This window comes from Haemaphysalis longicornis, unplaced genomic scaffold (assembly GCF_048455015.1).
Source record: "Haemaphysalis longicornis isolate Haplotype H1 unplaced genomic scaffold, Haemaphysalis longicornis Haplotype H1 scaffold_1, whole genome shotgun sequence".
In the NCBI taxonomy this organism is placed as follows: domain Eukaryota; kingdom Metazoa; phylum Arthropoda; class Arachnida; order Ixodida; family Ixodidae; genus Haemaphysalis; species Haemaphysalis longicornis.
In genome coordinates this window covers 78,762,488-78,778,858 of record NW_027526203.1, presented here as the reverse complement: position 1 = coordinate 78,778,858, position 16,371 = coordinate 78,762,488, and the positions used below count along the sequence as shown (strand labels likewise).

General features: G+C 47.9%; 1 protein-coding gene across 1 annotated transcript in view; it reads left to right on the top strand.

The window, feature by feature from the left end:
* Positions 1–16,371, top strand: part of LOC144137572 (uncharacterized) — a 51,563-nt gene that overhangs the window by 23,670 nt on the left and 11,522 nt on the right. The window contains exon 6 of the mRNA XM_077669532.1: positions 13,436–13,612. Within this exon, the coding sequence (XP_077525658.1) occupies positions 13,436–13,612 (177 nt within the window). The remainder of the gene's footprint in view (positions 1–13,435; positions 13,613–16,371) is intronic.

The following is a 16,371-nucleotide window of genomic DNA, read 5'->3' as shown; positions in this document are numbered from 1 at the left end:
CTCGTACATCGTTTGAATGATCGCACTTTTGGGCAACGCAGAGACAGACTCGAAAGAAGAAAACGCACACTTCAATTCAATTCAATTCAGTTTGTTTGCATCCTTACAATGCGGTGAACCCGGGCCAAAAGCGAACTGCATCACTTGAGGAAAGCCCTGGTCCCCGGAACAAGGCATGCAACGTCGGCAAATAGTACTTCTTGAATACAAAGCAAAAAGATATGAAACTAAAAAAACGCATGCGCCGTTTAATATATAGTTTCTTACATACTTTCTCATAATACATCAAATCATGTTAAAATATTTTATATATCACCTTAAGTTGAAATCACAGCAGTGTCCCGAACACAACGGGCAAAAATCAACATAAAACAACAAACAAAACGCAATAGACAAATTAAACGACATAGAAAATATGTATGTAAATCCGAACTATACAGGGTAATACATTAGCTTTTCATACAGCATGGTTTCAGAGCTATATACATCATTAGGTAGGTCTGCACAAGAACATACATCACTTCGCTGGTGGTTTACAGCATGACACTACCGGCAGTGAATATAATATCATGTACTTCAAAAATATATACAAAAAGCAGGCGGGAACGGTGTTTACAGTAAGAAGGACTGCCTAATAATACAAAAAATACGGCTTTCTGTATCTATGTTTCGGAATCCCACATTATTGAAGAGGTGTGGGACTGTAAGACGCAGCACTTGACGACAGTAATCCCTACGGCAGACTGGAATGCGCCAGAACTCTTTATTGCGGGTGCTGTAGACTCAAATATTTAATGTGAGACTTTAAAGTTGCAAAAAGTATTTTGTCTAGATTTATTAGATTTAAAGTATCGGATTGCTAAATAGTACTCGTACAGTTATGGAATCTGGATAACGTTAACGTGTTTATACAAACTTTCCGTCTGTGCTAGGTAATCAGAATTAGCTAAATGACAAATGGATTTCTTTTGCAACACAAACGTTTTTGAATTTTTGTTTGCGTCGTACTATCCCATACTAAGAAGCAATAGTTGGCGTGTCGCGTGGAAAGGATGTTCTCGTAATGAATCCGCAGTCTTTACGACGACCGTATGTTTTCTTCTTTGGAGTCCGTCTCTGCGCCACCCACAACTCCAGTTCTTCAATGTAAACTCATCGACATTTAGACTGCACAACTTCCTTCACATCAGGATTAAAAACGCCGATATCAAAGAGAAAACACATACTTTGTGAAAAAAAATGGCCCGCGTATCTGCTCCCTTTGTTGAAGATGTCGAGAAAAGACGATAGTCGTTCGTCAACATTTGCAAAGTAAATGGCTCCCTTCACTTTCCCGCTCACCTCTCATGCTGGTCCTCTCCCGTAGCGCTCCTCCCAAGCTAAACCTGCTAGCCGTTTTCTCCAGTCAATTTAAATTTACCGCGTTCCACTGCTCCAGGCCGGGTGCCTAGATACCAGGGCTACCGTACGGGGGAGACGCGCGTGTATCGAGGAGCCCTACTTACAAGTTTATTGAACCCCGTTGCCCTACTCTACGTGCGTTCCAAGCGGAACGTGGAACCCATCTAGTGGAAGCATTTGTAAGTGTTTCCGTGTGATTTCTCAAAATGCCGCTAGAAACTATGGTGGCGCACGCGACAGCGGGCGACGGAGTGAATCTTTTAATGCAGTAGATGCAGTATTTAATTTGAATGAAGCATCTATGACGTCGTTGTAAAGGAACACTGTAAATATTACTTATGTATTGAATTACTGCCTCATATTTGCGTAATGTTGTGTTCTTGATCAACAATATTTCAAGTATGACTATTGCCACCGCATTTTTACGTTTACATTTGGCTGTAGGTATATAAACCTATTGTGCAGCAGCTTATATTTCACTCTGGCTGGGCGGCTGAACCGCGCTAAAGACAGACAGACAGACCAAATTTTTCTCGTTCAAGTAGCCAAGAAAGACTACCGCTTTTACAAAAGTGCAGGCATTGACCACTCCTTTTTTGTGCACGAGAAGAAACTGCCTGAGAATGTTAGCCTCAGTAAAAGTGTCACATATTTTGGTTGTTTTCTACATCATGGGGGAAGAAGAAGAGCTGCGCTGATCTGACGTGTGTTCCACTGGCTACACAGATTTTTGTTCAGTAATGTGGTAATTTCGCTTCGTTCTGCCTTGTATCCAAGACTACCGGACTCATAAAATTCGTGTGATCGTCTTGGCACCCGCCTTGACCACGTGGGTTGAATATTTCCTGATTTATTTGTTCACAATTTTCGAGCCATGCCTACCGCTAATCGGTAGGCGCAGCCAAGGAGTTCATCATGACAGACACCTCTAGCACCGTGCCTGTGCGTTTAAACAACCATTCTTTGGAAGTATATATGGATTCTTATAATACAGAAGAAGGTCGCTCAGTCGGTAATCAAGAACCTCAGCCTTCAACCGACACAGTGTCGGGAACTAAAATGGATCCCGATGTTACAGAAGACCATTCAGTTGCATGTAATCATCACGAGCATGACTTCACCGAGGTGGTCTCCCGAGCTCAACGTCGGCGGCAGCGCAGTGTCGCCGCAGGAAACACTGCCGTAGCCGTGTCACCACCACAGACCAAGCAAGCCCCGCCACCAACAAGTAAGCCTTCCGTCAGGCCTAAACCATTGCCCAAGGACGATTTCAAACTAGTATTGTGTCCACAGGGCGGACTCCCGCTTGGCAACATTCAACACGCTGATCTCTCACTGGCACTATTGAACGCCATCAAGGTCACGTGGCGTCAAACAAAGCTGCGCCTCAGAGTGGACGTAACGGCAGCCCGAACATGGGCCACTTTAAATAAAGTTTGATCTCTTTCTGTCTCAAAACACTGCCACCATCAGTACTCTTTCCTCTGATGTGGCACGAGCTCTCAGTCAAGTCAAGCACCTAGCCCTCGATAACAAGCAGTACCCCGTCCAACTTTACGTCCTGGCCCCCGACGACTCCGTCAAAGGCGTCATCAGTGGGGTCCCGGTCTGACTCACTGAAGCAGACAGTTTCGACAACATTGATCAGTCCTTGGACGAAGTATACACAGTTCGAGGGGTTCTCACCTTCGCAGGGCCCAGGGTCCCTTACACACTCCACCCGCCGCGGTGGCTCAGTGGCTACGGCGTTGCGCTGCTGAGCACGAGGTCGTGGGTTCGATTCCCGGCTGCGGCGGCCGCTTTTCTGATGGAGGCGAAAAGCAAAAATGCCCGTGTGTACGAGATTTCGGCGCACGATAAAGATCCCCAGGTGGTCAAAATTAATCCGGAGCCCTCCACTACGGCGCGCCTCATCGCCTGTGTTGCGTCGGCGCGTTGAACCCTACAATCAATCAATCAATCAAACCCTTACACACTCCGTTTGTACGGCGCTGAATACCCATGCTCCATCTACAGGAAAACTATTCCAGTCTCCTCTACATGTCATACCGTCGGCCACGGAGCCACGGCTTGTCCTCGCCCAACCACTCCCGTCTGCCATCATTGCGGGATGAAGGAGCCTCAGCCAAACTACCCATGTTCGCCTACCTGTGACCTTTGTGCTGGCGCCAACCTGCCCGGAAAAAACCTGGCTGTCCTAAGCATTATGCGGAACCGTTTGTCCTTCCGCAAAGAGGACTCAGACAAGCCCATGCCAGCACACCTGATACTTTTTGAGCCTCCTCCCCATTTCGTGGCCGTCATCGAGACCGTTAAACAACTCCTTCAGCAGAGAGATGCAGCCATTCTCGAAGCAAACAAGTCGCCCAGTCCCGGGATTCCCAGTCCCGGCCTTCACCCGAGAACGAGTCCAACCACCTAAAACAAGTAAGCTCGACCCAACGGGTCTCTACCACAGCTCAACCCCAGTACATATCCACACCCTTCAACAACAATCCGAGAACCCAACTGGCTCTCTTGAATTTAGGCGCCTTACTCAAATTTTGGAACAGCAAAAGGCTTTAATAGCCTCCCTCCTAGTTCGACTTGATGTCCTCGAGAAAGCTGACTCCACTGCTAGCGAAAAGCGCAAGAAACCTAACCCTCTTAGTCCAACTCCAGAACCGTGTAACTCACACCCCCCAAAACAGACTCAACAGCCACCGCCACCGCCGCAAATCCGAGACGTGTTCGCTACACTCGCTACACAGCTGGCCACTATATACCAAGACCTTCAGAATATTCGAGACGAAAGTCATAAATTACAGCAAGAATTACATCACGATTACTTACAAGATACAGCAAGAAATTGCATCACTTCGCACAGAATATAACACATTCAGGAAAGACGTCACCTCAATCAGCACTCCGTCCAGTTCGCTCGAGCACAACTATGAGCTCGGCCCCATCCGGCAGGACAGGACTACAAAAGGTTCTTTAAGGTCCACAGCGGCGCCATCCCATACTCCTGAAACGCCGGCAATGCCATCCCAGCCTCCTTACCTGATGCCGCGGAGACAGCCTAACCCACTTTCAACGACACTCCTACAATGGAATTGCAGAGGATTCAAGCAAAAAGTGGCGGCCCTTACTCCATTCATCACCACCCTTGCTCCTTAGCTAGCGGTCATTGTCCTACAGGAGGCGAATTCTAACATTAAGTTCCCTGGATACATCCCCTACGGCCCGCCAAATAATTGCTCCACCCTCGCACTTATTCGCAACACCATATCTGCAGTTGCACACGTCACCCCCTAACGGTAATGTAATCATGTGTTCGCCGAGCTCCTATCTCAATCGACCAAACGTAAATCAAGCCTCTACGTTCTGCAGATTTATTTCCGCCCTACTCAAAGTTCCCCCGATATTTCATCCACAATACGTAATGCCATCGCTATCGCTAAAATGGGGCCCCTCCTTATTCTCGGAGATTTCAATGCTGCCCATCCCCAATGGGGCTACACTTATAAAACAAAAAGTGGCGTCTTCCTGGCGCAAGCAGTTGATGATTTTCAACTCCTGCTGCTTAATCAGGCCGGCTTACCAACAAGAACTGGAACCAGCACAGCGAGGGACACTTCTCCAGACCTCTCGTTTCTCAAGGGCACCTTGGATGTACTATGGTCATCAACTCACGAGAACCTTGGATCTGCCCAATACATTATCCAACTGACCCTTCGCAATCACAATTACAACGTCAAGACAGGGTTCATCCGCCTCACCAACTGGGATGCTTTTCGCAAGGCCAATTCGTCGCGCCCCATAGACGCCCCACAGACCTTTGGCTGACTGGATTGATGACATTATTCAAACAGTTCGAATGACCACAGAAACCATAGCCACTTCTTTCAAGAACTCTAGCGTGGACGCGAAACTTCTACATCTCTGGGAAGCCCGCCAAAGCTCAACAAAACGTTGGAAACGGCAAAGACATAACCGCAAATTCCGCCTCAGAATTGCAGCACTTAACAAAGATGCCACTGAATACGCCAAACACCTCTCCAAAGAGAATAGGGCTTCAGTTATGCGACAGCCTCCAAGGTACCCTCACCACTCGCCGAATATGGTATTTGCTAAGGTATCATATGAACCCTCTTTCCAGCAAGAATGAAACTCAACGCTCTGTTACCGGCACCCTACACTCATTCAACGGATCGGCCCACGACCTCATACAGGCGCTCACGGCTAAATATGTCAACAGCTCCCATCACTTCAGCCCACCCCCCTACACGGGGTCGACAACAATGATGTGGATAAGGACTTCCAACTGTATGATCTAGAAGCAGCTCTTTCTGAGTGCAACAAAAATAGCACTCCCGGTCCAGACCAAGCCACTTACCGGCTTCTTGCCAATCCGGATGCCGACTCTTTCGTTCATCTGCTCCACCACATCAATTTATGCTAGGGATCAGGCCAACTCCCTCCCCTGTGGAAGACAGCTGAGATCCGGTTCATACCCAAGCCTAATAAGTCCCCTCACCTTGATAACCTTCGGCCCATTTTTCTAACCTCCTGTGTGGGTAAATTCGTTGAACGATTGTCACTAAGGTGCCTTCAAACCTTCCTTGAAAACAAGGGTCTCATTCTCAACACCATGTATGGGTTCAGGAAGCATCTGAGTACACAGGTCATTCTACTTCGAATTAAAGAAGAGGTCCTTGCTCTGGCTACGCCTCACTCCCGGTGAGCCGCTTTGCCTTAGATTTGAAAGGCGCATTCTACAATGTCTCGCATTCATCCATACTATCTCTTCTAAATCAAACAGGCTGCGGCCACCGCACGTACTCATACATTGCTGACTTCCTAACTCAACGTCATGCTATTATCCGTGCAGGAGACATTCAATCTCAGCCTATTGCACTGGGTGATCGGGGCACGCCTCAAGGTTCGGGTCCTCTCTCACTATTTTTCAGTCTCGCCCTCCTGGGCTTACCCCATCAACTCGACGCCATCCCGCACGTTCATCACGCGCTTTACGCCGATGGCATCACAATATGGACAGACACTGACTCCATAGGAAAAATCCAAGACTCACTTCAACAGGCTACGGATGTCTTTAACAAATATGCCTCATCAGTCGGGATTCAATGCTCACCACAAAAATCGGAACTTATCGTCGTTCGTATACGTCCACTTGCTTCACACATAGAACCAATTTGTATCCACCTCGACGGCCATACCATACGACCCAGCTTCTCACTTCGGAGTTTAGGCCTAATCATCCAGGCCAACGCACGTAATGATCAAACTTTATTGACGCTTTCCAAGGCGTTTCACCAAGTCTCCAACATGCTTCGAAGCGTTTTGAGCCGCTGCCGGGGCATGAAAGAGAAAGATCTCATTCGAGTGGTTCAGGCTCTCCTGATTTCACGAGTAACGTATGTAACACCTTACTTTACCCTCACCAAAAGTGACACAAAAACCATTGATCGATTAATCCCCAAAGCTTTTAGGCAAGTATTAAATCTACCTATGAACACTTCAACGGCCCGCTCGTAGAACTTGGCCTCCACAATACGGTATCCGAGCTTATTGAAGGCCACCTATCAAGCCAACGGCTTCGTTTAACACAAACACCTGCAAGGCTAGCCCTCCTAAACAGCCTCCATATCACATGCCCGCAATTTACTGTCTGTCAGCCCCTCCCTGACCATTGAAGAAGTAACATATGGGTTCGCCCTTTACCCCAAAATATGCACCCTGACCTCCATCCCGTCCGCCGACAAGCCCGAAGCCAAGCACATGAGAATATCTATGGAAAAATAACAGATGGCGCTTATACGGATGCTAGTACCTACCCTAATGGTCAACACAAAGTAGCCACAGTCACCACAAAGGGCGCCCTCATTACCTGTGAATCAATCAAGACATCATCAAGTTGGGTTGCCCAGGAGCTAGCTATCGCCTCAGCCCTCATAATACGAATTACCCAATCATTATCAGGGATTCCCAAGCTGCCTGCGGAAGCTTCGTAGCCGGGAGGGTGGCCCCTTCTACTTTAAAGCTAGTATTACCACATCAACCCCACCGGAAAATTAATATTATCTGCACTCCTGGCCATTCCTTCTTGACGGGCAACAACTTTGCTCATCAGCAAGCCTGCGCCCTCTCTCTCCAGGCTTCCGAGGAGACCGCATCGTCAATCCCTCTCGTAGCATATCAAGATATCACGCAATATTACCGGTCTGGCAAACAGCACTTTCCTACCCTCCCCCTGCACTCTCCAAGGAAGAAGAATCGCTGCTCCGCAGACTACAAACAAATACCTTTCCTCACCCAGTTCGCCTGCATCGTATGTTTCCAACTCAATACTCTGCTGAATGCCAGTTTTGTTCCCAAACCGGAACTCTACCTCATATTATAATACCATGTGGTTGTAATCCCAAACTTCCACCACTCGGATCCCCTGTTCCCACCCCTGAGCTGTGGGTGAACCTGGTGACCAGCGACCATCTCGACGTACAGCAGCTTCTGGCATCAGAGCGAAGGCTCTTTGCTCACCTCATGGATTCTCGGACTAGGAAATCCCTCCCACTTTAGAAAGATCAAATAAACGTTCCTCTCTCTCTCTCTCTCTCTCTCTCTCTCTCTCTCTCTCTCTCTCTCTCTCTCTCTCTACATCATGGGTTTATTAAAGGCCTTTGAATGCTTAGATTCAGCGTTTTCGACCCACTAATAACCTATATGTTTGAATGTCTAGGTGAAAATCGTAATACAGCAATGTAAACAAATACGAACAGACGTAAAGAAGGTCGAAAGGGTAGCGGATATGTGTATTTCCACGGTGCATTTGTTTTAAAACCAAATTCGACGACGTGAGCGATGGGGCAGCGTAGCAAGGTAGCGCGAAGTTTCTTTGGAAATAGGTTAGCATGATATTTCTCTCAATGCATCTTTATTGAGCTTTTAGCGCTGCGATGTAGTTTTGGGCAATAAAATACTGTCTGGCGATTACGATACTCCCTAATGCGGAATTAGCGCGCAGCGCGAAATGCAGTCATTTCCTTGACGGCACATAGATGCTGCGTCTCAGGAAGTAATCGCGTCATCAACGAACAGACGACAGCGTGCCTGACTCGCGTTATTTCTCAGCGCGTGACCGCCACCGAATATGCCTCGCGCGGACTCGGAATACCGCTCCCCCTCACACTTTGGTCACACTTCTCGCTCACTCTATCTCGTGTATGCTCGGTGACCTCTTCGTTCGCTGGTTACAACGAGGCCGACGGCGACGCCAAACCGCGAGAGCGGGGCTTAAGAGCTGCGCACTCGAATGTGGCAATCCGGAGGAAGTGCTAAGTTTCTGTGAGAAAGTGCGGAGCTATAATGTCGAAACTTGGATGAGGTGATACTTTATAACTAGCTCAAGCAGCAGACAAAACGGCACAGAAAACGGACCTAACAATTGATCCCTTGGTGTTTCATCAGCCATCTTGGCGTTTCGTGCCTAATTTACGCTGCGTTTAGAAGAAGCAAGCCAAATAAGCTGTGTTCGAGTTACATGCAATTCAGGCTAGCGCGGTTTCTAACGCTCTGAGGCCGGAACGTAGTTACCCACATACCAACAAGTCTCTGTAATTGCTCCAATCGTATACATGTAGAGACAACAAAAATATAGTCGAAAAACTTCAAATACCTCACGCCCTTGAAATTGTTAATATCCCTCCGAAAAACGGGCCCACCGAGACACTACCATGTGAGAACGGCACCATGACCGCTCCGCGGCTTTCACATGACACCTTATACAAAGAACTCGGAATTAAGATCGCTTTTTAGAGCTCAGCTCTCAAGGCCGCGCTCGTGTGGTTTCGCGTCGCCCCTCTGCGTCGGCCTCGTTGTAACCGAGAAAAGAGGCCACCGAAGAAAGAGCGAGCACGCTATTCGCCCCGAGCGCGAACACAGTCGGCCCCTGGCGGCGGCGGGACGAACCGCTCCTAGTGTGGATGGCGCTCTCGCGTCGTCTGCTTTTTCCCGTTGCGCGCGGCGCAAGACGTGTGCTGCACACGACAAAAGAACCAATATGTGTGCTCGTTTGGCAGTAAGCAATGACATAATTACCTCTGCTTGCGCATTTCCCCTAGAAACGCAATAATCAGCGGTGGTGCCGGTTAATGCGCTGGTTTAATTACACGAAACATCTTCGCCCTGGTCACCGCTTGACTGTGAAACGTCTTATAAACATTGCTTCCACACATTGCACTTTTCTTATTGTTGAGTTCCCGAAACGGCAGTCGTCTGCCGTTTCGGGAACGTCGAAGGGTGCTTTTTGAAGGTGGCGTGGTGATTATTTAAAGGATAAAAGTTAAGTACGCGAAACGGGTAAGAAGCGACAAGACATTGTGCATACGCGGGAAAATTCCACACCCTTGTAAAATTGCGCTGTGTCCTTATAGCAAGAAGAAACAAACAAAAACATTTATACTGCACCCGACCCGTGCGCTATCGCCCATACATCATGCCCGGTAGTACCGGACATGATGTGTAAAATACGTGTCCGGTAGTATCGGACACGTATTTTACACCCGCAAGCGTCTATGTGATCTTGTCCTTCCCGTAGCTTTTCTAAAATAAATACAATTTTTGGACAGTCGTTGTTTATACTGAGGAGGAGGAATAAACATTTATTCAACTGTATGGAGTTGCTAATTTTACGTATTATTTAAAGTACGTTTCTATGGATGGGCAAGAGTATTTAGGGGGGGGGGGGGTTCTCGGTAAAATTGAGCAGTTGTGAGTTTGCGTCTGTCATATGGCATTTCGTGTGCCATGTTCATATATATCATTTTCAAATCTGACATGAATCACCTTGTCCAGAAACGTGTCTCACTCAGCATAACCAAATGCCTAATATGGTCACGTCTTAACCTCTTAAGGTGGACCTAAGTTTATAGAAAGAGGAGAAAACGCATAATATAATGCACGTTGTTGCCCACATGTGTGAGGGGTGTGTGCCATGACTCGCTGTTTTTTTTTTTCCCCACAATGCTTGCTTTCAATACAATTTTGAAAAAGGCGAGCCACAATTCCTGGACAATCCCGAACCAAAGGGGGGTTAATCAGTTTTAAAAATGCGTACTGCTTTTTCACCGCTACAGAACACGACGCCTAGTGTAGTTTCGATTGTAAGTAATACTGATAACCATAGTTTGGCTTTTCACGTTACATGTGTTCTCTTCTCGCTGCTCGTGCAACGTTGGCAGGACCCCCCCCCCTCCCCCCCCCCCCCCCTTCTTCCCGAAAAAAAAAACTAAATGCACAGAATTTCAGTTTTTAACCAATCCTCAAGAATTAAATGCCAAGACAAAGGCGGTATTCAGCTTACAAAACAAAGTAGTTACCGGGAACCCGTCGCGCTGATTCGCAACGAGAAATAAAAAGGAAATGTTTTACTACATCTGCAACAGCACAACTTCATTTATTGCCATCTTTAGAGTTCGTAAGCGACCTTATACGCAAGAATGCAAGCACATCTCGCTGTCGCAGGCACCTGTTAGATTTTAAAAGGAACGCAAATGGTCAACAGAGCCGCCGTAACAGAAAATTTGTGCTCACTGTGAGGCCCCAGAAGCTCAATTGGTTTGCATATTGTAAACCTGCTTGTCACTTTGCGAAAACCTAGCTAAACATGAGATGTTGATTGTACTGCGTGCGTTGACAATTCAATTCGCAAGTTCACTTGCGATGAAAGCCGTAAATAAGTGATCCGAAACCGTTATTCATCAAACCTTCCTTCAGAGTCGTTAAAATTTCATTTAAAAGACCCGTTAGAGCGGTTACATTTATATTTCTGCGCTGATCAAACTTCAGTAATTTTATGTTGCCTTTTGAACACACAAAAAATATCGTAAGCTCTTAGAAAGAAAGAATTTCGGGGCAGTTAAGTAGTGTTACCATTTCAGGGCATCCCACAAATGCAAGAATGCGTCATGCTACCAGTGAAAGCGATTGAGATTGCCGTTGTAAACTGAATTTCAGTGATCGATGCTTCCTGATTTGTTTCTATTTATGCTTTTATTGAAGGCTCAAAGCCGTAGTCTGGAAAGATCGAGCTTGCTACGAGCCACAGCGTACAAGTTCATTGTGACAATTACGGCCATTTTGAGATTCCCGATGAGTCGTCGCTTTTTTTTTGGCGTAGTAATGAAAACTGACTGCCGCTTCCATGCTATACATTGAACGGTGAGGAACCGAACTACAGCATACCACTCTTGTTTGCACCTTTCGTGCGCACATACGGCGGGAAAAAGCCACGAAGCGCGCCCACAGTGTGCATTCTTACGGGCCGCTCAGCGGAGCATCCCATGGAGCATCCACACTAGCAGCGCGACGCTGTCGCCACCTACATGTCGAGCTCGCGGCGAATAGGGGATTCACCGGTACTTCCTCACGGCGCCGCGTATCACGTGACCGTTTAACTGAGCGGCAGCCAGAAGGTTTGCCGGGCTCTCGGGAGCGGCACCGCTGGGGTCAGCGGCGGCCTCGGCGGGAATTTCTTCGCCGTTCGCGAAGTGCTTTAAAAGCTTCATGCGCCAAAATCGCTCTTTGGGTGCGCCGTTGACACATTCTATTAAGGTTCCCACTGCTTGTAATGGGCGGCGGAATGACTCGGCGCTTCGGCAGCAGCCTCCACATGCCAGCCGGAAACTTGGGCCCGGCGGACTCGCCGCATCCGTCAGCAGCAGCAAATAATATTAACGCGATACACCAAACGTAAAGGAAGGAGAGTTGCCAGATGGGTGCGAAGCATTGTGCCAACAGCGAATGATTGATTCTCCGACGTGGCGGAGATGTCTGTACAGCTTGGCGAAACCGTTTCCGATCCCAGCGGCGCCGCTGCCGACGCCTAGCCGTCCGCGCTCGTGCCCACTGCGCATGTATACGCACGGAGGCGTGACATGCGGTCATTTAAGACGCGGCGCGGGGTGTGAGTGGCTGGATTTCATCAATTTCATCCTCCGTCTGAATCCCCCTAAAGGGGGGTGAAATTATGGAGAGAGTGTGAGGGGGAGGGCGGTATGGCGAGGCCGCGCGAGGCGTGATCACCGGCTGGAATACCCTGCAATATAACGCCAGAATATAGCGGGCGCAGTCGTGCGTTCTCTGACGACACGTTCACTTCCTGAAATTCAGCAGCTACGCGCCGTCGCCGAGAAGACTGCAGTTCTCGCTGCGCTGAAATTTTGTATTAGCGAGTATCGTAATCATCTGCCAATTTTTTCTTTTGTTTTTTTTTTTTTTGGGGGGGGGGGGGCTTTTTGACACATTTTCTTTACTTAGTTATCGCATACTTTTCTGTTTTTAGTTTGACTTAGTTATAGAAGACTTTTTGTTTTCTGTACTCAGCATGAAAAACCGCGGCGCTAGGCTACAGACGAGATTCAAGAACATTTTCAGGAGTAACTTCGCGCTTTCACACCTAACGCATTCCTGCCGATATAACATCGGTCCTTAGGGCCGATGGTATGTCTGCATTGCTGGTGCATTATTATTGGTGTTGGTGCATCTGCATTATTACATTGCTGGTGCAGGAGGTGATTTCACAAGATGGTGGGTGAAGAAGCTTTAAAGGACGAAGAATAATTTTTACACACAAAAAGGCGGTCTTTGCAACAGGACCTCCTGCAGCACATGTACTGAGAGATTTTAGGGACGCAGATAAATTTTTGCTACACAAGGAAACGGACCAGAACTGGTTTTTAAGGAAATTTTTAAGGCTATCAGAAAGTGCTTGGTCTTTCGGCGTTAGTCTGTTTTCTTTCTGTGTGCTTTCGCTAAAGGATCCACTTGACCTGAAAACGGTTGGGGCAGGCGGTCGTGAAAAAGACGTGGGAGGGACTCGATGGAGGCAGAAGGAATAGGGGAAGAAGGTGTAGCAGGTGAACTGATGTTTCAACGCAAACCTGTAACAACCGGAGTGCTAATACTACCACACTGGCAATCCCCGGAGACGTGTTCTGCATCATTTTTGTTTCTATATGTATCTTCTGCGATACAGGTGGCGTGACTGTCCTACGAAGCTTCTCCGTTCCGGCCAACCTGAGGCTTCTTACGTCTGTGACTACCGACAAGGCGTCAGACTCCTACAGTCTTCGCTTCATCCATGGCATCCGCGCCATCTGCATCTTCTACATCGTTTTTGGCCACTCATCCATGGAATACTCGTTTGCCACATGTGAGCATTGCTTCGGATATCGATCGTATACTGAAAAAAAAAAAAAGAAAACTTCCGTGTATATTGTATTTTCAACGCACTGAATCTCCGTTACATGAATCAGAAGATACGTAAGAAAAATAGTAGCACAGCTAAATATGCCCCATAATATCACTTAATCACTTGCTTTAATGTGTCTGGAACAAAAGACAATGTAGTAGCAATCTCCTCCCGCAAGAATTTTGCTAAAGCGATGAGTATTAGCTGAGAAATTGTAAATCAACAACTTGCAGGACCAGATAGCCCACTTAAGAGATGTTACAAACAGCCCGGTTTGTATTTCGCGCGTTCGTTTTTCGCACCGCCATGATAGTAGTTCGCGTGGCGTCTGACAGATGGCGCCACCAGTCCACGGCGCGCGCGCCGCTCGTGGGACCTTGCTCTCGGTGGTTGCACTCAATCTCTGCAAGAGGTAGCGTCAACATCCCCCTCGCGAGGGGCACGATCAAATGCAGAGCATTTCCGGGGGCGCTCGACGTTAAGTAGTTTGCGTTACGTTAATGTTGTTGCACTTGTGGCAACTGCTGACGAGAGAGCGCTCGTCTGCAGTAATTTGAATGAGTCGAGGATATAAGGCGCGTCCGTAGCCTCCCAATCTGTGTCGGCTTTGTGGCGCAATGGGTTAAGCATCATGTACATTGCGTTCCGCCCGCAGGGTCGAGGGATCGAAACCTGGCGCCGGATGGTACTTCTTTTTATATATAGTAGGGAGGGATGCGGTGCGGACCACGGACGCCAACGCGGGTGACATCGTGAGTTACTGAAATGCTCTGCATTTAAAAAAAGGACACTGAAACAGGCGAGTAGTATTTGGGGTCGTTCAGCGCCTCTCTTTTAGAGGCGAAGCTCCTAAAGCCATGGGTCTGTCCATCCCTTGTGTCTCGTGGTACGTGACCGCCGCATGCTTTCGGAGATGTCGCAAAGTGGGCCGCGTTGCACGCGCAAGAAACGGTTGCAACCGGCAGCGCAAACTCGGCACCGGGAGCGCGAGCTTGTCTGTGTTCGCCAACGGAGGCGCGAGCGCACGTGCACTGCGAGGGGGAGCTCACGCAAGAGATCACGCCACGAACGCAGGCAGTCGTTCTCGGAGATCGAACGAGACGCAAGGGCCTTTGCTCGTTTCCTCTCGTCTTGTTCGGGCACAAGTTCGCCCTTTCTTTCTTTACCGTTTCTTTCTTTACCGTTGTGTCCCATCCTACGTGACAAATTGTGGTAGAGGTGCGGGGTAGTCCTCGATGGCGCGGGGTCTTTCACCAGGTCTGGGCCTGGGAGCATTGACTCCGAAGCCCCGTAGCCCGAGTTTCCTGTAGGGACACCGACGGTACTTGTGTCCTGCCTCGCCACAGTGGTAACAGAGGGGGAGTTGATCGGGCAACGAGTCACCGGATGGAGGAGGTGGTTGTTGACAAGGCTGCGGAGCGGAGGGCGCGCAGGGCGGCGGCAGCGCGCGCTCGCCGACAGGATCCCGCCGTGCGCGAAAGAGAGGCCGAAGCATCTCGTCTAGAAAGTCGCGCTTAAACCGCGCGTCGGCAGCTTCGGGCTGAGCTCGCTTGATGCGCTTTGCAGCCGCCTCGCGAGCTCTCACTGCATCGGGGTTTGCCTGCCGATACGAGCGCTTGCTTGCAGCCTCACGAACCCTACAAACACAACAACAAACGAACAAGAACAAAATATAAGAACAAAATAAAAGTTGATTTGCACAATGTACGCACACAGTCTTGCGTCTTTCTTAATGATGTAATAGGCGAACTTTCACGGGAGAGTTACGGTTACCGATGATCTCCCCCTCTCGAGCTTCGCCCCACTTATCATCATTCATTCCGTGGATATGGCGTGATTTTTTTTGTTCTTAGTACAGTAGCGATAGCGACCAAGTCTTATTGCGATTGTTGGCAGCTAGCCCAACTTTCCGTCTGTACCTACCTCGCCTGGGTGGCTCCGTGAATTTCGAAATAGTATTTTCAGAGTACAGCCGTGACATAGATGCTGTACTTATCGAGAACCCTTTCAGTCAATATCGTATCTCCAAATGCGATCCATGCCGACTCCGAAGTGGCGAGTGTGAAGCGTAGCTCCAATAAAAAAAGAGGTATATGGGATTATCTGCAAAAAAATAAAACTTATCAGGGTTTGGACACCCTTCGGAAGGTGTCCTATTTCATGATTTAGACATTACAGGCTACGTTTTTAATTGCTCTCTTTGCTTATCCAGCTAAATCCTTTCTTTCTTTGTTTTCTTGTAGACCCTTCAATTCTTTTGCCGTTTTCATGCTACTTCTTCCTTTTCTTTTTCTGATTCTCCGTCTCTGCCTTTTTTTTCTTGCTTCTTAAATTTCCTTCCTCCGTTGTTACTTCCATTTTACTTTTCTGTTTCGTTACCTGGTTTATTTCTTCATATCTGGGTGGGCTCCAAACTGTCAAATTTCTCTCCGAATATTTTTTCGTTTAAATAGGTCGCTCATGCCTGTTGATCTCCTTTTTTATCCTCATGTTCTGGATTACGGACTTCGAAATGCCGCCATATCCAATTCATCCCCTTTTGCTGAGTATGCGGAACATTTTTTTTATTTGCTTTCACTGAATAAAAACTCTGTGTTCAATATCGCTTTTTAATTTATAGATTTGCAATGCAGAGTACGCAAAGACAGTTAGGCGTAGCACGGAAGGTGGCAACACTGCCATCGAATTACGTGATAATCCTATATGCACAGAGTGATCTT